This window comes from Pectinophora gossypiella, chromosome 29 (genome assembly GCF_024362695.1).
Source record: "Pectinophora gossypiella chromosome 29, ilPecGoss1.1, whole genome shotgun sequence".
Lineage (NCBI taxonomy): Eukaryota > Metazoa > Arthropoda > Insecta > Lepidoptera > Gelechiidae > Pectinophora > Pectinophora gossypiella.
Genome location: NC_065432.1, coordinates 6,094,893 through 6,119,441, shown reverse-complemented (window position 1 = coordinate 6,119,441; position 24,549 = coordinate 6,094,893). Strand labels below are relative to the sequence as shown.

General features: G+C 39.5%; 1 protein-coding gene across 3 annotated transcripts; it reads right to left on the bottom strand.

Moving 5' to 3' along the window:
• Positions 1-953: 953 nt before the first annotated feature.
• LOC126379443 (adenylyltransferase and sulfurtransferase MOCS3) lies at positions 954-24,549 on the bottom strand. Of its 3 annotated transcripts, none has more exons than XM_050028199.1 (11): positions 24,340-24,549; positions 22,402-22,472; positions 22,106-22,239; positions 21,766-21,886; positions 15,827-15,977; positions 14,442-14,528; positions 12,562-12,676; positions 11,050-11,160; positions 9,501-9,607; positions 3,110-3,326; positions 954-1,642 (listed from the first exon to the last, which is right to left on the bottom strand). In XM_050028199.1, the coding sequence occupies exons 1-11, from the start codon at positions 24,439-24,441 to the stop codon at positions 1,488-1,490; spliced, it is 1,371 nt and encodes a 456-aa protein (XP_049884156.1). In that variant the 5' UTR covers positions 24,442-24,549; the 3' UTR covers positions 954-1,487. The 3 variants fall into 3 exon arrangements, with proteins under 3 accessions (XP_049884156.1, XP_049884157.1, XP_049884155.1); XM_050028200.1 differs by lacking the exon at positions 954-1,642 and adding an exon at positions 2,165-2,632; XM_050028198.1 differs by lacking the exons at positions 954-1,642; positions 3,110-3,326 and adding an exon at positions 5,410-7,113.

Below are 24,549 nucleotides of genomic sequence, written 5' to 3'. Positions count from 1 at the left end.
GTTTTCCACACGGTCCGCTTACCTAACCTGAAGATTTGACAGGTCCGGTTTTTACAGAAGCGACTGCCTGTCTGCCCTTCCAACCCGCGAAGGGAAAGCCAGCCCAATACAGGTTAGGTCATATACCTCCGAAATGCATTTCTCGGGAATGTGGGTTCTCTCACGACGTTTTCCTTCACCGCTGAGCACGTGATAGTCATTTATGATCCAAACATGAATTCCAAAACAAGACATTAATAGTGCGTAGTGGGGACATATCACAAAAATCACTTTCTGACCCCTAGTTTAGAGTTAGGACATTACAGGCTGATCACCAGATGATCCGTGGTTCGGAAGGCACGTTAAGTCGTTGGTCCCGGTTACTGCTTACTGATGTAAGTACGTAGTCGTTACATGAGCCATGTCAGGGGCGGGTCAATAGTAACCCTGACACCAGGGTTGATGTGGTTGGTAATACACCTCACAACCCACGCGATAGAAGAATATTCATCTGGTGATTTTTGCTTCTCCTGTGACGTCACAGTGTGCTTTTTCATGTAGTGTTTTGACGTTTTACTAAAAGTAACTGATTTGACTAGTTGGAAATTACCTTATTGATCGCGACACCTATGTTGTTGTATTCTGACACCAGGGTTGATGAGCCTGGTATTCCACCTCACAACCCACACGATAAACAGACTCTCGTACTTCAGCGTGGTCGATTTAATTTTCTATCTGTTCGAAGGTGATAAACTTAACGAAGATAAAGCAGAGAGGCTTCTGAAGAAACTGCGCTTGATACCAAGAACAGAGCTGGATGACATCTTCAATGATGTATCATACAGTGATAGTGAAGACAAGCCGCGTATGAGGAATGGAGAAGATAATATTGATGAAGATCTGAACATTGATTTAGACGGTCAAGGACTAAAGGTTGACTTTGAATTCCCGAAGTAGCTTTCAAAATAAACGGCTTGCTTTGTATAGTTTTATTAAACAATAAAAATAAAATAACATAAATATATATATTTGTATATATTTTTTCGATGAAAACTCGCTCTTAGCGATAAGGTCGCCTTTGCCCACCTTAGAATAAGTTTATCCTGTAAATGTTTTGTGAATTTGTGTGCAATAAAGTGTTTTATTATTATTATTATTTTCTCTTATGAAAATAACATTTATTTATTTATTTCAAAACGATACAACAAAAAACGGTGATAAGATTGCTATTCCAGTGGTATGTCGTCCCCGGGAAGGTTCCCAAAGCGGTAATATTCCTGTTGCAAAAACTCTTTAACAGTAAGGACACTGAACTGATTTGACAGGTTCGAAACTATCCTGTTCTTTCTTGTACTCTGATCCTATCTGCCTAAGTAATAAAGCTCTTTTTTACATAACATTTGCTTCTTTTACTACCGGGAATATTCCCAAAGTGAACATTCCCGAGATCGCCACATCACTGCAACCCAAAAAATAGTGATAAAGAAATCTTTTCCACCCAACCAAGTCTAATAAATGGGGAAATTATGATCAATTTCCTTAGACCAGGCATGTAGACCCCCAACCAGGTCTTTGACGTGCTCTCTGAGGCCCGGATCCAGTTGGTCTAGGACCAGCTGCGCAGCGATCTGTGAGTCATTACCGCGTCGACAGATGAAGGTTACTGAAAAGATGGATTTTAAATTAGTAATTAATAAAGAAAAGGAACAATGACAAATTATTTTCTTATTCTCCTTATATGTATTATATTGTATAGGCAATTTGTATGTATGTTTATCTTATACAGGGTGTTAGTGACATCGTAACGAAAACTTTGAGGGGTGGTTCAGGCCATGATTCTGAGTTGATATCAAGTAGAAATTTCCGTCGCAAAAGTATGGATTGGAAAATAATTAAAAAGAAAAGAAAAATTTTCATGAATTTTTTGACACGAAATTCCACTTGATATCAACTCAGAATCATGGTCTGAACCATCCCCCTCAGTATTCGTTACGGTGTCACTAACACCCATACCTACTTATATGGCTACCGTATGTACTTGTACGGGGTGTAAGTGTCATCGTAACGAATACTGAGAGGGATGATTCATCTGATTATTCTGAGTTAATATCAAGTGGAATTTTCCATCGCAAAAGTATAGAATTGAAAATATTTAAAAAAAAACTAAAAAAAAAACATGAATTTTGCGACGGAAAATTCCACTTGATTTTAACTCAGAATCATGGTCTGAATCAACCCCCTCAGTATTCGTTACGATGTCACTAACACCCAGTATATAATCATCATCATCAATTTAAGAGCCATGCTCTTGTCGGTGTAGCATTTTCCATTCCAGTCTATCAAAGGTCAATTCCTTGACTTCCCTATAAGACACGACGTTAACCTTTTCTTTAATCTGTTCCATGTAAACTCTTCTTGGTCTTCCCCTTCCTCTATTTCCTTCTAGCTTTCCTTCTATGATGTTTTTAATAAATTCGTCGTGTCTTATTAGGTGTCCAATCATCTTGCCTCTTCTGTCCTCAATAATTCTCAGTATTTGTCTCTTTTCCCTTACTCTTACTAGCACTTCCTCATTTGTAACCCTTTCTGTCCAACTTATTCTTTCCATCCTCCTCCAACACCACATTTCAAAGGCCTCGAGTCTCTCTCTGTCCTGAGAAGAGTGAATCTTTTCTATAATATTGGCCCCGATTCCTGCAGACACCTCCTAATTTTTACTTTAAGCTTTTGCTTTGCTTTTTTTTTTTCTTTTTTTTTTTTTTGCTCTTTTTGCTTTTTTTTTTACCTGTCATTTTCTTATCCACCGAAAAGGAAAGCGACGGATGATTGACAGCTCTTAATTTTAGGAAGAATGAGTAAATTAATGGATAACCCGGGCGAATTAATAAGGTATCTCGTTGGTATGCAAACCGTTTGACGTGTGCTGTCAACTTAATTCTGTCGGGTTATTAGCCAATGCAAAATTTTTAGACGGTTGTTTTAGATTTGTGCTTAAAATTGACGTGTGTTCCATACTTTTACGCTTGTGGATTACCCGTCCCTTTCCTTTCCGGCGGATAAGAAAATGACAGATATAACTTAAAGTAAAATTAGATGGTGTTTACAGGAATTAGCGCCATTAGCAACTTACCTGCGTGCCCCTGACGAACCATCTCAGCAATAAGCCCGCTAGACTTAACCGCAAATCCATCTATAGGATGATTTGCAGCACCACCTATCGAGCACATTCCGAACTCCGACTCGTTTCTCACGTCCACTAACAGATGGCGCTGATCGGAGGATAACAGCATTGACAGTTCTTTTGGGTTTATTCTGTTTTCTGGCGGCAGTATTGACAGTTCCAGGTCCTGAAAACCCGAAGTAGAGTTAGACCATAGAGAAAACAAAGGATATTTTTTCAAGGATAAAGTCGTAGTGACATCGTAACGAATACTGAGGGGGATGATTCAGACCATGATTCTGTGTTGATATCAAGTGGAATTTTCCGTCGCAAAATTAATGTTTTTTTTTTTTTCAATTCTATACTATTGCGATGGAAAATTCAAATGACATCCATACCTACTTATATGGCAACCAGTATGTACTTGAACGGGGTGTAAGTGACACCGTAACGAATACTGAGGGGGATAATTCAGACCATGATTCTGAGTTGATATCAAGTGGAATTTCCTGTCGGAAAATATATGAAAATAGTTTTTTTTTTTTTAATTAATTTCAGTTCCATACTTTTGCGACGGAATATTCCACTTGATATCAACTCAGAATCATGGTCTCAATCATCCCTCAAAGTGTTCGTTACGATATCACTAACACCCTGTATATCAATATAATAAATATGTTACATATTCATGTGTTCTTCTTAACGGCCTACGTGATCCAGTAGTTGAGCGTTGGGCTCACGATCCGGAGGTCCCGGATTCGATTCCCGGTGGGGAAATATCACAAAAATTACTTTGTGGTCCCTAGTTCGGTTACATTACTGGCTGAACACCAGATTGTCCGAAAGTAAGATGATCCGTGCTTCGGAAGGCACGTTAAGCCGTTCGTCCCGGTTACTACTTACTGATTTAAGTAAGTAGTCGTTACATGAGCCATGTCAGGGGCCTTTGGCGGCTCAATAGTAACCATGACACCAGGGTTGATGAGGTTGGTACTCCACCTCACAACCCACACGATAGAAGAATATTCATCTGGTGATTTTTGCGGTTTTGACATTAATAATAAGTGCAATATTTTGTCACGTTCTCCTGTGACGTTACAGTGTGCTTTGTCATGCAGTGTTTTGACGTTTAGTAAAAAGTAACTGATTTGATTAGTTGGAAACTACCTTACTGATCGTGTGGCACCTGTAGGTACCTTTAAATAACGCACATTTACAAACACGCAGCGGACGGCCAATCCGAGCGCCCGCCCGCCTTTATGATTAAATGGAAATGGAATTCTATAGTCTCTGCTTACCCCGGTGGGAAATAGGCGTGAGTTTATGTATGTAGGAAGGGACTTCGTCGTCTTCAATTAAACACCCTTGATTTTGTTCGTCTTTTTATTTTTATTCACACCCACGCTACGCACCTTCACCTTTCGCCATCTTATTATCTATATAATAATGAATAAATAATACCACTTCCGCTTCCTATTTCTGTCTCTCTCACTCTCTCATACTTTCTCGCTCCAAACGTTCCTTTTCATGCATCATACCTTTCCATTCCCACATTCGGCCATCCTACTTTCATGACTGTCCTCAGTCATTACAATCTTCTCCTCTTACACTGCCTTTAACAGGGAAAACAATACTACAAAGTTAGAAGTAAGTTAGATACATCATTTACCTTACAAACACTATGTAAATAAGTGATACATAAAGTAGTAACTAATAAGTAAACTGCTATCAGTCTTATTAACTTATCCAAATACAGTTGAAAACTAACTTTTCAGTAAATAGAGCTACCTGCTCATTTTAATTGAAGACGACGAAGTCCCTTCCTACATGTATGTACTACCTACTACCTTTTCCGGTGTCGCCATATTTCTTTCTCTCTTGTTAATCTGTGTTTGTGTTCACCGGGTTGTTTTCAGTTGTTTTAATATTAATCCTGTCAAATCGAATTTAGAACCTCATGAAAGTAAACAGTGATTCCAAAATCGTATTAGTTTAATTTCCGTCTAAAACATTCAACCTAAAATCGCGACACCTATTTTGTTGTATTCTTCATCTCTAGTGTGGGTTGTGAGGTGTATTACCAACCCCATCAACCCTGGTGTCAGGGTTACTATTGTGCCGTCAAAGGCCCCTGACATGGCTCATGTAACGACTACTTACTTACATCAGGGTAACTATTGATTGTTGTTGTATTGAAAATAACACAAATTATTAAATAAAGAAATGTTTATTTCTTACATATATTTACAACATTTAGTAGGTAACAACAATTTTAATACGCTAAATAACGGTATTAAAGATAAATTATAAAATGCTATTCTAGAAATACAAGCCAGTCTAAGGGTGGTATTAATAAACTAATCTCAGCTTCGAGACTGCCCTCAAGATCATGTCAATGTGACAGTTCTCATATAAAAACAGAGACTTGAGCATGATCTTGAGGGCAGTCTCAGCTGAGATTCGTTTATTAATACCACCATAAGATGATCAAAAATCAATCTCATTTTACTTTTAGACTTATTTTCGAATTTTATTTATGAATTAAGTAACAATGAGTACGACGTTTAACCGCTTTTGTTGATGACGTCATCCTTTTGAGTTCTCACCCTATAAAGGTGTTAGTGACACCGTAACGAATACTGAGGGGGATGATTCAGACCATGATTCCGAGTTGATATCAAGTGGAATTTTCCGTCGCAAAAGTATGGAACTGAAAATAGTTAAAAAAAAACCATGAATTTTCCGACTGAAAATTCCACTTGATATCAACTGAGAATCATGGTCTGAACCATCCCCCTCAGTATTCATTACGAGGTCTGTCGTAAATATGTATTCGTTAGGTAGAATACTGAGAGGGATGATTCAGCCCATTATTCTGAGTTAATATCAAGTGGAATTTTCCATCGCAAAAGTATAGAATTGAAAATAATGTAAAAAGAACTAAAAAAAAAATACATTAATTTTGCGACGGAAAATTCCACTTGATATTAACTCTGAATCATCCGCCTCAGTATTCGTTAAAGTGTCACTAACACACTCACACCCTGTATATAAAAAAACATGGCGGTTCGTCTATTTTACTCCAGCAAAGCCAGTTCGACTTCGCCGTTCACCAAATATCACCACTGAACGTATATTGTGACATTTTCGAGACTACCATCAATTTGTTTAACTTCAAAGCTTTCGTTGCCATCTAGACTTGGCAACGCATTGTGTTCAGCATTCACATCGCAAAGATCGCCATCATTTTTCGATTTAAATATCTTAATATTTTTCGTTTGGAATACTTTTGTAAACGTCTTCCTCGAAACTGGATTTTGCCCTTTTGATTTCATCTCCTTCACATAATGGTAGTATAGTTGGCATGCATTTTTTATGTCACTTATGTTCAAATACGTCAAATTATCTGAGTCCCTGCAAACTTGGCATTTAGGCTGGGTTTTCGGCAAACTATCTATATAGGAACCAACATTTATCGACTTAATTGGTGCCTTGCGCATTTTCGGCGCGTCAACCCTGGAAATCCACCAACGAAGCATGGCTTCTTTAAGACCTAGTGTATTTAAAAACATAACCATGCAAACTGGTATCCGGTTTCCGTCTACTTCCAAATGGTAAACCTTCGAATCTCCCTTTCTAGATATTCCGTTCTGATGCTGAAGCCTCCTCCTTTTAGGCGTAACGCTGTCGACCAGAGACCTTACATATTGCTTTTTCTGCGTCCAATCGAAGTTGTTCCAGAAATTGTCGAAGAGATTCTGTCTAGTTTCAGAAGCGATTTCTTTGCAGCGTTTATAGCAATGCTCGCTAGAACAACTCGGTCCCATTCTCCGTTCCGACTTCGGTACGTCCTGGACTAGTTTCTTTTTCCCGTCAGGCCTGGTCATCCGGAAACCGAGGTAGCTTTGCCCGGTCATCCGGCGTTTCTTCTCCTCGTCCCGGCGTTCTGTTACCACGCGAGTTCCTCTGGGTTTCTGCGGAGAAACAGAATGAGAATAATCATTAGCCCCGATTCCTGCAGACATCTCCTAATTTTATATTAAGTTATATCTGTCATTTTCTTATCCGCCGAAAAGGAAAGGGACGGATGATTGTCAACAAGTTAATTTTCTTCTTCTATCGTGTGGGTTGTAAGGTGGAGTAGATCATCAGCCTGTAATGTCGTAACCAAACTAGGGATCACAAAGCGATTTTCGTGATATGTCCCCACCGGGATTCGAACCCGGGACCTCCGGATGGTGAGCCCAACGCTCAACCATTGGACCACGGCGGCCGTTCACAACAAGTTAATTTTAAAACGAGTTAATAACCCGGATTAAAATAGGCATCTCGCTGGTATGTAATCCGTTTGACGTGCTGTCTACTTAACTCTGTCGGGTTATTGGCCGATGTAAAATTTTTAGACGTTAGTTGTTTTGGATTTCTGCTTAAAACTGACGTGTGTTGCATAAATTTTATGCTTGTCGATTACCCGTCCCTTTCCTTTTCGGCGGATAAGAAAATGACAGGTATAACTTAAAATAAAATTAGATGGCGTCTGCAGGAATTAGCACCATTATTCAGGTAACTAAATTAAAAACCAATAATCGCTTTAAGCGATCTTCTACCGTGTGGGTTGTGAGGTGGATTACCAACCTCATCAACCCACACGATAAGAAGAAGAAGTGCTTATTATACTGACGGTATGATTTTGAAGCAATGGCGTCAACTGTGTGTGGGGGGTGTCAGGGATATTATTGAGTCACCCAAAGACCCCTGACATGGCTCATGTAACGATTACTTTACATCAGTAAATAGTAACCGGGACCAACGGCTAAACGTGCCTTCCGAAGCACGGATTATCACGTTAAAGCCATACATCGCCATCTATACTGTTTTTGGTGAACGTTTGATCTTTCAATACCGCGAATGTTTTTTTTTTTAATTAAAATGTGTTTGCTCTTGACTTCGTTCTTCCACGAGGAGAAGAAGAGATCGACGTTGGAACGAGCTTACCCAGAAAATGCATGTTCACCCGTGATTTAAAGGACCCCAGTTACAGGTTACAGCAATTTTAAACAATTTCAATTGAAAATTTGATAAAATAAATATTATCAAAACTTACCTTAACATTAAACATTCACAAATTTGAATAGCATGCAGGCGCATAAGCACTTTCTAAAACTTCTTCTTATCGTGTGGGTTGTGAGGTGGAATACCAACCCCATCAACCCTGGTGTCAGGGTTACTATTGAGCCGCCAAAGGCCCCTGACATGGCTCATGTAACGATTACTCACTAACATCAGTAAGTAGTAACCGGGACCAACGTTTTAAAGTGCCTTCCGGAACACGGATCATCTTAATTTCGGGCAATCAGTCTACAATGTCCTGACCAAACCAGGGCTCACGAAGTGATTGTGATATGTCCCCACCGGGATTCGAACCCGGCACCTCCGGACTGGACCACGCAGCCCGTTGTTGCTATTGTTATTCATGAATGTGGAGAAATTTTGTTTTATTAGTTTTTTTTAGTCTTTATTAACGACCTCTGTGGTTCAGTGGTTGAGCGTTGGGCTCACAATCCGGAGGGCCCGGATTAGATTCCCGGTGGGGACATATCACAAAAATTACTTTGTGGTCCCTAGTTTGGTTAGGGCATTACTGGCTGATTACCAGACTGTCCGAAAGTTTGGAGTTTTGCATAAAATTTTGTGAGAAATTTATTTATTCAAATAATTAAAAACAAAACAAACACATCTTATAAATAAAACACCTCCTCCAATGCTTCACATCGAGGCATGGTGCCCAGCAGGCTGGCAGCATTACCCCTCTGAATCGCCAGGCTAATTCTCTGACAGAAATAACTACCAGCCCTAGCATCTTTTGCATTAATTTAATACGCAGCCTGTTTGACACCGCTTATTTTTTTATCCAATGAGGATAAAAACCAGAAGCTCAAATGTAGGTGGCAGCACTGTTGAGTGTTCCATTTTGACAGTTCTCCGAACTGTCCAGCTAAAATTCGTGATAAATATTTATAATACAGAAGCGATTGCCTTACTGACCTTCCAACCCGCGAAGGGAAAACCAGCCCAATACAGGTTAGGTCACATACCTCCGAATATGCATTTCTCGGGAATGTGGGTTTCCTCACGATGTTTTCCTTCACCGCTGAGCACGTGATAATCATTTATGATCCGAACATGAATTCGAAAACAAATTCGACAGTCAGTGGTTTAGGTCTGTGCTGGATTCGAACCCGCGACCTCGAAGTGAGAGGCAAGCGTTCTACCAACTGGGTTACCACGGCTCAGTCCTCATTGTACTATACAAAATTCATAACCTAATTTATTTTTAAATTGGTATAAGTCTTATGCTCACCTTTTCCCGGCCTTGAGCCTTGCAGAACACCTCGTAATCTACCAGCCGCGTGATCGTGCGCGTGGCCGAACACGCCGCGCAGTCGAGGCTGCGCGAGCGCAGCTTCACTGCAACGAATATTCGTACATATAGATACTCACGCCTATTTTCCACCGGAAAAAACCTATCACGTTGGTCTAACAGAAAGCTCGGTGAGGTGTGAGTACTTAGCTCATCTTGCGATGGATGTACCTCTGATTACCCCAGTTGGGTCGTGTTCAAGATAAATTATGAAATTGTGATTACTAAATAAAGACAGATCTAAAACTAACGAAAAACATTTTCTCCACATTCATGAATAACCAACGCTCTTGTCGGTGTAGCATTTAAAATACTCTTCATTCTACTTTTTTAGGGAAAGATAAGGCAGTGGTTTCCCTGCCTTCCGCCTCGCAGTACTCAAATTCAAATTCAAAAATATCTTTATTCAGTAGGTAACATAGTTACACTTTGAATCGTCAATTTTACATAACGAACGTCTCATCCGCCTAAAACTACTGCAGCTTCTCACAACCTGTATAGCCGGGGAAAAGAAGCTGCAAGAAAAACCTCGGCATAGGGCCCTAGACGTTCTTTAAAAAAATAAACATAAAATATTGGTATACAATTGAGTAATTTAGCTGCCTAATATCAGTTCTCAGACAGTTAATCCCATGCATTCATATCTTCTAAATAATCACTAACTTTATAATAACCTGTTTTGTGAAGTTTTTGTTTAACTACTGTCTTAAAACAGTTGAAAGGCAAATTCTGAATGTCAATGGGAATCTTATTGTAAAAACGTATACATTGCCCCTTAAAAGATTTAGTAATCTTATGTAATCGACTGACTTGTAAAGCAAGTACTCTGTCTGACGCGAGTGGGATGGCGCCCAGAGTAGTCTATTTATGATGATCACGAATAACAATAGCAACAACGGGCTGCGTGGTCCAGTCCGGAGGTGCCGGGTTCGAATCCCGGTGGGGACATATCACAATCACTTCTCCGAAAGTAAGATGATCCGTGCTTCGGCACGTTAAGCCGTTGGTCCCGGTCACTACTTACTGATGTAAGTACGTAGTCGTTACATGAGCCATGTCAGGGGCCTTTGGCGGCTCAATAATAACCCTGACACCAGGGTTGATGGGGTTGGTAATCCACTTCACAACCCACACCATCGAAGTAGTTTATTTTTATTTAATATTTATTTAATTTGTTTTTTTTTTGTTAGTATTTATTACTTTATACAAGATGTTGCACTGTCACGCGCCGAATTGTAATAATGTTTCCTTTCCATTGGTTGCCTGGAAGATATTGCTGCTTAGCAATAAGGCCGCCAGATTGTACTGTATCTATCATCCATTTGTGTGAATTTGTTTTGTATGTTGTGTGCAATAAAGTATATTTGATTGATTGATTGAAGAAGTAAAAGCGATGGAACCACTTGATATCAACTCAGAATCATGGTCTGAATCATCCCCCTCAGATCCGTTAGTGTCACTAACACCCTGGTCATTAAAACATACTCACCAGTCCTGAAGGTCATGTCGTCTCCATCGAACAGTATCATCCTGCCGACCAGCAGCTGCTCGTGAGTGTGGCCCACTATCAGCTTGATCGCTTCCAGGGCTTGTAGCACTCCTGGAGACAAAAATATCATCAATACACGGTGTTGACGAGCTCGGTGGCGCAGCGGTAACCGCGCTCGGTCTGCGATTGTTGAAGTTAAGCAACTTTCGCAAAGGCCGGTCATAGGATTTGTGACCACAAAAAAAAAGTTTTCATCTCGAGCTCCTCCGTGCTTCGGAAGGCACGTTGAGCTGTTGGTCCCGGCTGCATTAGCAGTCGTTAATAACCATCAATCCGCACTGGGCCCGCGTGGTGGTTTAAGGTCCGATCTCCCTATCCATCCATAGGGAAGGCCCGTGCCCCAGCAGTGGGGACGTTAATGGGCTGATGATGTACGTACAAGGTGTTAGTGACATCGGAACGAATACTGAGGGGAATGATTCATACCATGATTCTGAGTTCATATCAAGTGGAATTCCCGTTCGGAAACTTCATGAAAATTTTAGTGTTTTTTTTAAGCAGTTCCATATTTTCGAGCTCTGACCAGGGGGGTTAAAATGGCCACATCCATAGTAGGGACGTTAATGGGCTGATGATGATGATTAACTCAGACTCATGAGCCGAATCATCTCGCTCAGTTTTTGGTACGGTGTCACTAAGACTGCAGAATATGCTCATTTTGTGCATATTTTGCGGTGTTGAGTGATAGAGTGAGAAACAGTGTGATAAGACAGAGATGTTGTGTAAAAGACGATATAGTGACTAAGATTGAGAAAGGAATGTAAGGTTGGTTTGGACACGTAGAGCGGATGAAGGATAATAGAATTGCAAAAGCGGTATATAAAGCGAAGGTTGGTGGTAGGGCTGGCAAAGGAAGACTTAGAAGGACGTAGACCAAATTGGAGATGTCCTTAGAAAAGGTTCAGTACGATCTACTCTGAACCGGCGTGCGTGTATGCAGCGATTGATGAATGTGGAGGAAGCAAGAGAAGTGTGTCAGGATCGAAGCAAATGGAATTCCATAGTCTCTGCTTACCCCAGTGGGAAATATTATTTTATGTTTCGTGTACAGTCATGAGCAATATAATGTACCCACTTTAGGACTCTGTCGCACTAACATATTTCTCATTTAGTGAGACTTACAGTTCAATTTGTCAAAAAAGTTAATGTGACATGGTACCAAAGTGTCATACATATTAATGCTCGTGACCGTATGTGTTTGCTTTTTTTTTGTTTTTGACGTGACTTATTTTAGATTTGCCGCAGATGACAAATGGGGAGCGCTGAAGGCTCTCACCCGGTACAACGTTTAAGACCACAGGCCTGAGGGTGCCCAGTTGGGCGCGAACCTCGGCTCAGGGCGTCGTCTGAGAGGAAAAATGTTTGAAAAAATTAATCGACCCTAGTAGGTCGCTTGCAACAAGGTATTCTGATCTCTCGAAATGTGTAATAAGAACTTTGTGATTAACGAACCTATGACCCCTGGTACGGGGCCTGCCACCCCATGAGCTGAGCAGCTACCAACAGCCTCCGGCGGTGGGGGCGTCGGGAACAGGCAACGGTAACACGGACCCACGTAGGATGGATCCTGAAACATAACATAAGTTCACGACCACATCCCGATTGGGGTAGTCAGGGATACCATCGCAAGATGAACTAAGTACCCACGCCTCACCGAGCTTTCTGTTAGACCAACGTGATAGGTGAGCCGTATCGCCGTCTATAATGGTCGAGACAACTGTGTTAGTGAAAACTGCACTTGAAATAAATTAATAACTCTTTGGTGCAATACCTTATGGCTGGATACTATGCTCAGTTCGGTACCACGAAGGGGAAAATCAAATGAAAAACATACTGTTACTAACGACACAAGTATAAAAATATTATATAATTAAGAATATTTTTACATGGCCCTATTATACTGACTTGAATGGAATGAGAGTGTTAACATTGTATAAAATATACAGGGTGTTAGTGACATCGTAACGAATATTGAAGGTGATGATTCAGACCATGATTCTGAGTTAATATCAAGTGGAATTTCCTGTCGGTAAATTCATGAAAATTTTTGTGTTTTTTATTAAATTATTTTCAGTTCCATATACTTTTGCGACGGAAAATCCCACTTGATATCAACTCAGAATCATGGTCTGAATCATCCCTCGAAGTTTTCGTTACGATGTCACTAACACCCTGTATATCCACGTGGAGGGCATTCTTTGCTCCTATTGGTCCAAACCCTAGGGTAAGTTCCGCCCCGCGCAGCAGTAGATAGTCGTGCCGAAAGAACAAACTGTCGTTTGCACTAGGAAGTAGAACCTTTGACCAGATCGATCAGCTAGGGATGATCGATATTAGAAAAACTTTTGATTCGATGTTAACATCGATGTACGATAAATATCGATACGTCTAAAACATCGATGTTTTTGGAAACAAACAAAACTGTCTATTATATTTATAAAATGTTATATTTATTAGAAAATGACATTAAATTTAAAAAGCCCACTCTTCCCGAGACATCTAGAAATCACAAAAATAATAAGAAAAATCAACATTCCCAGTATTCTTAGGGACACTCTGTAAAAAAATTAACGCTAGATGGCGCCGAAAAGAATAATTGAGGTTTCGATACTTTTATTCTAGTAACATCGGTGTTTCGATAATATCCAAGTCAACCCATCGATGTTAAATCATAGATAATTAAAGCACATAATAACGGGTTCTTACCGCATTTAAATGGGGACCCGTTATTATGTGCTTTAATTATGATTATAACCGCGTAAACTTAAAACAATGTATAAACATAGATGTTTTCCAATAAAACATCCATGTTACACATTCATGGAATTCGTATATTTGTTTATATTACTACTTTTTTTTACTAGTTTTACCTACATTAATAACTTTCTTTTTTATTCTAACCTTAAGTATTTACGTATACATCTTTGCGATAATATTTGTCTATGTACACTCTAATTCTATTAAAATAATTTGGTATATATTATAATTTATGTACACCATAAACACATGTTTATGGAACACGATGTTCGTGCGTCACCCAACAGGGTCCACATAATACCAGCGTCGTGGTTCACGCCGCGACTTGTACTGAGTGAGGCCCTTTTATCTCAGGACGTCCACCACCACCTTATGATCATTTCAACAAACATCCGTCTTGCTTTTTTGTAATTGTTTTATTGGAAATTTGATATGATGTTGTTGTCTTTTTTTTGTGTGTGGCGTCCTTTCATAATAAACTTTTTATATTCTATGTTTATACAACATCTTTGAATATCGATCGTCCCTACTCTCACCGTCTATTGCAGTGCACATAAAAAGACCCAAACACATACCTTCTCATTAGGATTCTTATTAGCTCTGTATCCGTAGACTGTCAACTGTCCCTCCATCTTCAGAGCGCTGCCGGAAACCAAAGGAATCTGAAAGTAACATTTTTTTAAACCATTTATTTCAATTCGATGGTATTATTACAAGGCCACCACAGCCTCCGTGATCTAGTGGTTAGGGTTCGATCTGGAGGTTTGGGTTCGATTCCCGATGGGGACATTGTCGAAATCACTTTGTGAGACTTTTTTTGGTAAGGACTTTTCAGGCTTGAATCACCTGATTGTCCGAAAAAGTAAGATGATTCCTTCGGAGGGCACGTTAAGCCGTTGGTCCCGGCTATTAGCCGTAATCATATTATTCATAATCAATCATTTATTTGCTAGAACACAAAGTTAAAGATCTTATTCTAAGTAAAACAGTGCATGTATTCAACCTGAAAGCAGGTGTGCAAATATTTATATACTTAACTATGTTATTATTAAGACTTATTCCTATAGTTAAAGAATTCGAATTCGTTGACACTATAAAAACACATAATGTAATAACCATTTCGTTAAATCATGCTTAAATTCTATCATATTTAATTCCTTTAAATTTTCAGGTAAATTGTTAAAAATTATGACACACATGTTATAAACATTTTTTTTTATAAATATACGCACGACAAGGAGGCTGGTATAGTACGCTCTAGTAAAAACACCTCCAGCAACCCGCATTGGAGCAGCGCGGTGGAGTATGCTCCATACCCCCTCCGGTTGATTGAGGGGAGGCCTGTGCCCAGCAGTGGGACATATGTAGGCTGTTTATGTGTGTTATGTAAGGTTTTGCGTATAGAGAGTAGGAAGTAAAATAACAATTAAAAATTAGATTATAAGGATATTTTTGGCAGAATGTTGAAGCTGTATATTAATCAGAATCAGAATCATTTATTCAACGTAATTATCATGGATAAACTTGTTGAAGGTCAATGTAACATTTTTGAATTTACGTCATTTCGCAAGGTGTTATGGCTGAGGAGAAGAAATGACAAGAAACTGCAACAGCAACACATCTTTTAAAAACCAATGAGGGTATACATTACAAGTTATTTAATAACTAGAGGAACACATTCAATACCAGACATTTTTATCATTTAGGTAGTCATTAATCTTATAATAAGCTTTTTTACATAAAGTAAGCTTCACGTGAGCTTTAAATTTATTTTCTGACAAATTTAAAATATTATCTGGTATTTTATTGTAAAAACGTATACATAACCCCAAAAAAGATGAATTTAATTTACTTAATCTAGAATTTTGAATAGCAATTTTATGTTTATTTCTTGAATAGCAATTTTATGTAATTACTTCTCTTAATTTTATTTTTAAACCAGATGGTTTTTCCAACTCACCCTGCTGAGCTGGGCGGCGTCATTGAGCATGTATCGGGCTGGCGGGTTGTCGCTACAGTCCAGCAACACGTCGTACTTGTTGACAATGTCCATCGCGTTGTGGGGAGCCAGCTGCGTGTTGTAAGGAGTTACTTTAACACGGGAGTTAATTCTGGAAAGGCAGAAATCCATCATTAATCAACGGCCTCCGTGGTCCAGTGGTTGAGCGTTGGGCTCACGATCTGGAGGTCCTGGGTTCGAATCTCGGTGGGGACATATCACAAAAATTTTTAACAAAAAAAAAACCGACTTCAAACGCAAAACTAAAAAGCAATAAATAAATTTACTTCGCACAAAGTAATTAGTACGTATTTTCAATTAGTTAATTAGTTTTATAAATTTGAAGCCGGTGCCAAGGAAATGCTACAACGAAGTACCGATTCTTATATTTTTCAATACTGATTGTTTTGTAATTTTTTGTTTGACATTGTTTTGTAATTGCTTTGATATAGGTATTAAACAATATTGTGTGTACATTGTAATTTGATATTGTAGTAGGGTTGTTGTAGCATTTACTTGGCACCGACTTCAGATTTATAAAATTAATTAACTAATTGAAAATACGTACTAATTACTTTGTGCGAAGTAAATTTATTTATTGCTTTTTAGTTTTGCGTTTGAAGTCGGTTTTTTTTTTGTTAAAAATTTTATTTTATTTTACGATTTTAAGTGATGGTTAGACTGAGCAAGGATGCAGACAGACAGATTTTCTGATTTATATTGATATATAATAATATATGATTAGTAGTGATCACAATTATTATTGATGAACATGTTTACACACACACACACACACACTCACACACGCGCACACGCACACGAGCACACGCGCACGTACACACGCACACACACACACACACGCACACACACACACACACACACACGCACGCACACACACACACGCACACACACACACACACACACACACACACACACACACACACACACACACACACACACATACACACATGTGGTTGTCAGTGGAAGCTGCTATCATACACACTCACGCACACATACAGGGTGTTAGTGACATCGTAACGAAAAAAAAAATGGAACGCCTATTTTATTGTACTAAAAACGATGGTGGGTGTTTTTCTTGTCGCAAATGTTTAATTAAGATTTTCAATTTTTACTGTGCCGCAATGTAAGTCGAACAACGCGCCACACAGACGCTAAACTTACGCGCGGCTACGTTACGCGTGCGTGATACGATGTTGATATCTAGGTAGGAGTTTTCATTCTCTTGTATTTAGATGCTTAGTGGTTCAACGTTTAAAAATGTTGTTTGTTGAAGTAGAACACCTACTGCCACGATTTTTCACGCACGGTACCTACCTACCAGTTATTAAAACGTTCCTAACTTATTAACAATAAAAACCCTACTCTTGCCTTACCTTAATTGTTATTCCTTCGGATGAAGTACCTAGGTAGGTACCCTAGAACATGTCACGTCACGTAGGTATGCAACATCGCGTTTCCTCCGCGGTAGGTAGGTATCACACGCACTCACAAACACAACACCTTGCTCTTTAATAAACATCAACAATCTTCCATACTTTTGCGCAGTAAATGGTCTATGATCTATCATCATAGTCGACACTACTCATTTACAGAATGAAACAAACACTCACAAACACGAAAAAAATATCCTCGAAAAACATCACGCGATTCGGGTCAAGCTTAGTATTCGACTGAGCGGAAGCGCGCGGCGGCGTTAGCGCAAAGCATCAAAGGCGCCGACTAAGGGCGCCGACGACGCACCGGCCGCGGCCGAGTCGAGCCGACGACTAGAGAGAGAGAGAGAAGTATGTTTATGGTGCAAGTGACAGAGAAAGAAATAGTATCTGTTCGTATGCCTACTTTATTGGCGAGCGTTGCCCTTGACCCGTGCGCCGGCTATTCACCTGCGCATAGCTGAAGTTGTAGATACGTAATTATTATTATTGATGACATTGATAAAGTTTAATAATTAGTAATTTTTATTTGTTTATTTTAAATGTGCGTTCTATGCAGCTTAAAACACAATATGGGACTGAAAAAAATCTAATTTTTTTATGAATTTGGCGACAGGAAACTTCACTTGATACCTATCAACTCAAAGAAATACCTAGTATCTGTTCGTAATGCCTACTTTATTGGCGCGCGTTGCCCTTGATCCGTGAGGCTATTCACGTCCGAGTATCCATCAAGACAGATCAAACAAGCCCTAACTCGGAGGTCTTGCGTCCCAGGATCCTTTAATTATGTCTTAGAACCTTCTTGGCCTATGTGGTCCAGTGGTTGAGCGATGGGATGCGGAGGGTCCGGGTTCGTATTCCGGTGGGGACATATCACAAAAATCTGTTTATAAGGCCTTTGGTTGGGACGTTACAGGCTGATCACCTGATTGTCCGAAAGTAAAATGATCCGTGCTTCGGAAGGTTCGTTAAGTCGTTGTTCCCGTCTACTAGGTACTTATGTAAGCACGTAGCCGTTACATGAATATTGTACACAGAACAGGATAGGTTTAATTAGTTCTTTACTGATGATTTAACAATGAGATTTAAAACCACGAATAACTTAGTACTTAGTACCTCGGTACCAACATGTAACAAGAAAAATAAGATCACTCCTCTCGGACAATTTTTTTCTTTGAACATGCCGACATTGCCTACGCGGCGGAGTTGCCGAACTATCGATAGGTAGATTATCAATTGTTGAACTTGAAAATTGTCTAAACTATCGAAAGTAGTGATAGTACATTTAGATCGATACTAGCGATAGTACCGATAGGTCTTGCTTTGTAATAATAATGGGTATTGATCTAAAAGATCTATCGATAGGTACCTACTATTGGTTTTTTTTAACTAGGTATCGATAGAATATCGATAGGCAACACTCTGGCGGAGTGTCCGCCCAATTCTAGACGCGATCTCGCTCGATTTTTGTGTAGCGAGGTTTTGCGTAGGTACTTACATACTAAGTTGGTGGATGGTTGACATAGTAGGTAACTAATTACCTAATCTGTGGTGGTTGTGTTAGTTGGTTGTTAGTTATTCTAATGACAACAAAGAATACAATTATTTACTGTTTCAACTGTTTTAGGTAGATAATGGCCCCGATTCCTATGAGTAAATGAATGAATAACCCGGTCGAATCAAAAAGGTATCTCGCTGGTATGCAAACCGTTTGACGTGTGCTGTCAACTTAATTCTGTCGGTTGTTTTAGATTTCTGCTTAAAATTGACGTGTATTCCATAAATTTTATGTCTGTTGATTATCCGTCCATTTAAGAATAAGAATAAAATAAATTTATAAATTTACGATAGACAGAGAAAGAAATAGGATCGGTTCGTAGTGCCTACTTTGTAGGCCGCGCCGCCGCCGCGCCGCCGGCGTGCGGCGCGGGGCGCGCGGAGCGGGGCGTGCGGAGCGGGGCGCGCGGCTCGGTGCGTGTGGCCGTTGACCCGTTCGAGCAGCTGTTGTCTCCATTACATCGAAAATTTTCGATAATTTGTCATTATTGATTTTTTTATTGAAATTTGGGTTCTATGCAGCTAAAAACACAATATGGAATTGAAAATAATTAAAAACAAAACTCAAAATTTCATGAATTTTGCGACGGAAAATTCCACTAGATATTAACTCAGAATCATGGTCTGAATCATCCCTCTCAGTATTCGTTACGATGTCACTAACACCCAGTATAGATACAGTAGATTTCGCGTGGTTGGCTCGCTGCTAAAGCAGCTCGCGTGTCCTGTTTATTCGAAACTGTCCCTCTTCGTATGGCGGCCATCTTGTTTTTCCGCCATTTTGTTTTTTTTCACCGGCGACAGAATTTGACCAAGATTTAAATGGGTGTCGTGGAAACAAACAAAATCCAGGTGCAATAGGTTTGCCAGGCCGTAGGATGTCTCCCTGATTGGGAGCAGTTTTCAAAGATGACGTTCCGATCACACCCCTATACATCATTTTTACCCCCAAGACATTTTCTGGAAAAACAAAATTTTGTATGGCGGCCATCTTGTTTTTTCGCCATTTTGTATTTTTTTCACCGGCCATTAAATTCGACCAAGATTTAAATAGGTTTCGTGAAAGAAAAATTGGTTCAGGTGTGATAGTTTCGCCAGGCCGTAGGGTGTCACCCTGATGCGGAGCAGTTTTCGAAAATCGGGAAGTATTTCCATACTTAACATGACGATCCGATCACAACCCCGATATATATTTTATATCGCGAGACATTTTCTAAAAAAACAAAATTGTGTATGGCGGCCATCTTGTTTTTCCGCCATTTTGTTTTTTTTTTACGCGCTATGGAATTTGACCAAGATTTAAATAAGTGCTCTGAAAGAAATATTGGTTCACGTGCGATAGTTTTGCCAGGCCGTAGAGTATCTCTCTGATGCGGAGCAGTTTTTGGTGACCAGAAAGTATTTCCGTACTCTACATGACGTTTTGAGTAAGCGCCCCATACATTATTTTTACCCAAACGGGCTTCTTCCAAAATCGACAAAATTTTGTATGGCGGCCATCTTTTTTTTCCGCCATTTTGTTTTTTTGCACCGGCGATTGAATTTGATCAAGATTTAAATACGTTTCGTGAAAGAAAAATTGCTCCAGGTTGTATAGTTTTGCCAGGCCATAGGGTATCTCCCTGATGCTGACCAGTTTTCGAAGGTCGGGAAGTTTTTCCGAAGCCTAAAGATCGATCCGATCAATATGACTTTACAAACGCACTAGTCGCTCCTACGATTTTTGAAAATTCCCCTCGATTTCTCTGGTCTTCCATCATCAGATCCTGACTTCCTTGACATGGGACCCCCTTGGGTATATCTCCTTTCAAACAAAAAAAGAATTATCAAAATCGGTTCATATACGACGAAGATATGCCCGAACAAACATAAAAAAAAAAAAAAAAAAAATATACGGTCGAATTGAGAACCTCCTCCTTTTTTGAAGTCGGTAAAAATCACTTTGTGATCCCTAGTTTGGTTAGGACATTGCAGGCTGATCACCTGATAGTCCGAAAAGTAAGATGATCCGTGCTTCGGAAGGGGCACGATAAGCCAGGTATAACTTAATGTAAAATTAGGAGGTGTCTCCAAGAATCGGGGCCAGTGGTGCTAATTCCTGTAAATACCATCTAATTTTATTTTAAGTTATATCTGTCCTTTTCTTATCCGCCGAAAAGGAAAGGGACGGGTAATCGACAAGCATAAAATTTATGGAACACACGTCAATTTTAAGCACAAATCTAAACCAACCGTCTAAAAATTTTACGTCAGTCAATAACCCGACACATTAATTTACTCATTCTTCCTAAAATTAAGAGCTGTGAATCATCCGTCCCTTTCCTTTTCGACGGATACGAAAATGACGGATATAACCTAAAATAAAATTAGGCGGTGTCTGCAGGAATCGGGGCCAGTATGTGTTTTAATTATTTATTTAGCAACTTTCGCAAAGGCCGGTCATAGGATGGTGACCACAAAAAAAGTTTTCATCTCGAGCTCCTCCGTGATTCCCGGCTTGGTCCCGGCTGCGTTAGCAGGCGTTAATAACCACCAATCCGCACTGGGCCCGCGTGATGGTTTAAGGCCCGATCTCCCTATCCATCCATAGGGAAGTCCCGTGGGGACGTTAATGGGCTGATGATGTCATCATCATCAGATATAATAATATAAATAACATAAGTTCACGAGTATATCCCAAATGGGGTAGTCAGAGGTACATCTATCGCGAGGTGAACTAAGTACCCACGCCTCACCGAGCTTTCTGTTAGACCAACGTGATAGGTGAGCCGTATCGCCGTCTATAATGGCCGAGACAACTGTGTTAGTGAAAACTTCACTGAAGCATTGGGGACGTTAATGGGCTGATGATGATGATGTGTTTTAATTAAAATATGAAAGTGTTACCTCCTGAGCGCGTTGGCGGCGGAGTGCACCTTGCTGAGGCCCTGGTCACCCTCCCCGTGGAGCACCTGCCGGTGCAGGTTGGTGAGGTCCACTGTGTCGTAATCCACGATGCCAATCTCACCTGACAACCACAACATCACTCATTTAAGATCCAACCAATCAACCAACCATCAAATAGACAACCAATCTGTGTTCTTATGTCAATAGCATTCTAATCTTCTTCTTCTTATCGTGTGGGTTGTGAGGTGAATTACCAACCTCATCATCCCTGGTGTCAGCCAAAGGCCCTAAGCGGCATGTAATCGGAAGCCGCAACTACCAGGGGATTTTGAATACATACCCACACCGGCGGCCGCGAGGTACAGTGCTGCTGGACACCCCAGGCCTCCAGCACCCACAACCAGCACTCGAGCTCCGCACAGCTTCGCTTGCCCATTGGCTCCGATACTGCTTAACAGGATCTGGCGACTGTACCTGAGTAGTTGACGATAACTTTCAGACAGACAAACTTGGTAGGTTGGTAAAACGCTTGGTAGGTTGGCACAGGCCTAACCCATCCCCTGGGTATGGAACCCTATAAGCGGACTAAAATGTCATACTTGAGAACTTATTACAAATTACTAGTCATCCTTTTACCTTTCTATGGCCCATTTTGAAAGCTGCACTGGTTGATTTGTATCTGCTCCATCGGGTACATTTGTGTAAAACTGAAATGAAATAAATAAATAAAAAGAAGTTTATTCAACCACAAATATTTTTACAAAATTGCTTAAACCTAATTACATGTAACACATTATCAGTTGTGGCCGAAAAGGAGGAGCCTCAGCATTGCTGCTGCTTTTCAGTCACCCCCTGTGTAACCAACTGAGTCGCTACACTGGACGCCGCGAGAACATTTTACCAAAACAAAAACACTATTGAAATTAAAATTTAGACAGAAACATCAATATAAGCCATGCTGCAATTTGGTCGACCAACTGGCGAGGAATAAACGAAAGTACTTTTCGGGGAAACCAGGTTGTTATTTCCAATTGCTTGAGGTTTTTTGAACCTCCAGTAGCCACTGTTTACACCTTATTTTAAAAGAATGAATGGAATAAACATAATGATATCAAATAAATAAAACACATGCATACTGGTAAGGAAAATTTTACATAAGACCATTCACTCAGACATCACTTTCACCAAAAAGACCCACAAGCATAATACAAGGAACAAAGAATATTGTATTACGTGGACCTAGAACTAAAACTTATGGCATTAAAAATATATTATATGAGAGAGCGCAGATTTATAACAGCTTGCCAAAAGAAATTAAAAATACTGAAACCATGACTTCTTTTAAGAACAAACTTAAAACCTAGCAGCAACGTAACATATATACCTATTTTTGTATTATTTTCTTTTTCTTTTTTTCTTAAGTAGTAATAGCATGTTTGTATAAACTCTTGGATAACTATAACTATAAGCTAATATATTATATATAAGATAATATAATATATGTTTCTCATATTAAGTGAATTTGTAATTCTTTTGAGAATTAAATATCTATGCTTCTATGCTGTTCTGGGAGCAAATAAAAAACATAGAACACGTTCAGCTGCTTGTCTTCCCAGGCATGTCGTAAAAACCGACAGAGGGATTGCGTCCTCTAACATGATGGACTAATGTTATGGGCGATAGGCTGATCCCTTATCACCATAAGGTTCATCATATCCATCTTAGGACTTCGTATCAACAGTGGCTGCAAGTTGTCTTTGATTACTTGTGGCTCTGCCCACCCCATTTGGGATTACGGGCGTGAGTTTATGTATGTATGTATGGAAATAAAAATCTTTAACCTGAACCGTACAATACATAGAAAGTATAAGCAAAGAATGAGGGACTTACAGGCTAAGTTCCCCAAAAAAGATTTTTATGACACTGTTCAGATTTAACATTTACAACAACAACAACATGATACATTTTTTCATTGCTTGAGGTACATAATTGTTCAAAAATATAAGTAATCGAATGGCACAGGGATATATAAAAATAATTGTTGCTTCATATTTGGATCAAATACGTATAGAACTATGTTGCTACCTACATTGCTTTATTTTGAACAGAATAATAATGGGTGGAAGGTGTTTTGCCTGGGTGTAATAATAAGGGTCATCATTTATACCAAAAACAAAGATAAAATATGCATATCCATGAAATTAGAAGGATAAATGAAGGCAAATTTGTAGAGCGCCATCTATATTGTGTATGTGTGAGTCTGAACTGTGCTTTTTTTATCTATTTTTTTTATTTTTCAAGGCTTGAACCACTTTTGGTGCCAGCCAATAGGATAAAATTAATTATTAAGTGCCACAGCAGAGCCGATGGAGATATAAAGATATTAATTAAATAGGAAATAAGCCATTAGTCCTGGCTAGCCCAAACACCTCGACCAACCGTAGTAGAGCAGCGTAGTGGAGTATCCATCCATACATTTTCCGGTTCATTGAATGGAGATCTGTGCCCACCAGTGGACGCAATATAGGTTTTGCAATCCGTAATGGTTAATAATTATATTTAATTATAACCTACCGGTGTCCAATCCTGTCGGAGGTCGTACAATTCTTTTTCCTTTTCATTCAATTTTTGTCGAAGCACAGCGATTTCTCTTTCCAACGTAGCTATACGCTCCATTATTACTTATTCCTAGACGCTAAACTGATATTTTTCTTAACAAAATTACAAGATAAATGCATTTAAAAACGCAATATTCAAAATGTAAACATTTTTCCACAAGCATGG

Excerpts from the sequence above, each read along its gene's own strand:
- LOC126379443 (XM_050028198.1), bottom strand. The coding sequence starts at position 24,441 with ATGGAGCGTATAGCTACGTTGGAAAGAGAAATCGCTGTGCTTCGACAA. Across the intron at positions 21,887-22,105 it reads CCTCGCGGCCGCCGGTGTGG|GTGAGATTGGCATCGTGGAT; the intron begins GTATGTATTCAA and ends TGTGGTTGTCAG. Across the intron at positions 11,161-12,561 it reads CCCCGTACCAGGGGTCATAG|GAGTGCTACAAGCCCTGGAA; the intron begins GTTCGTTAATCA and ends TTTTGTCTCCAG.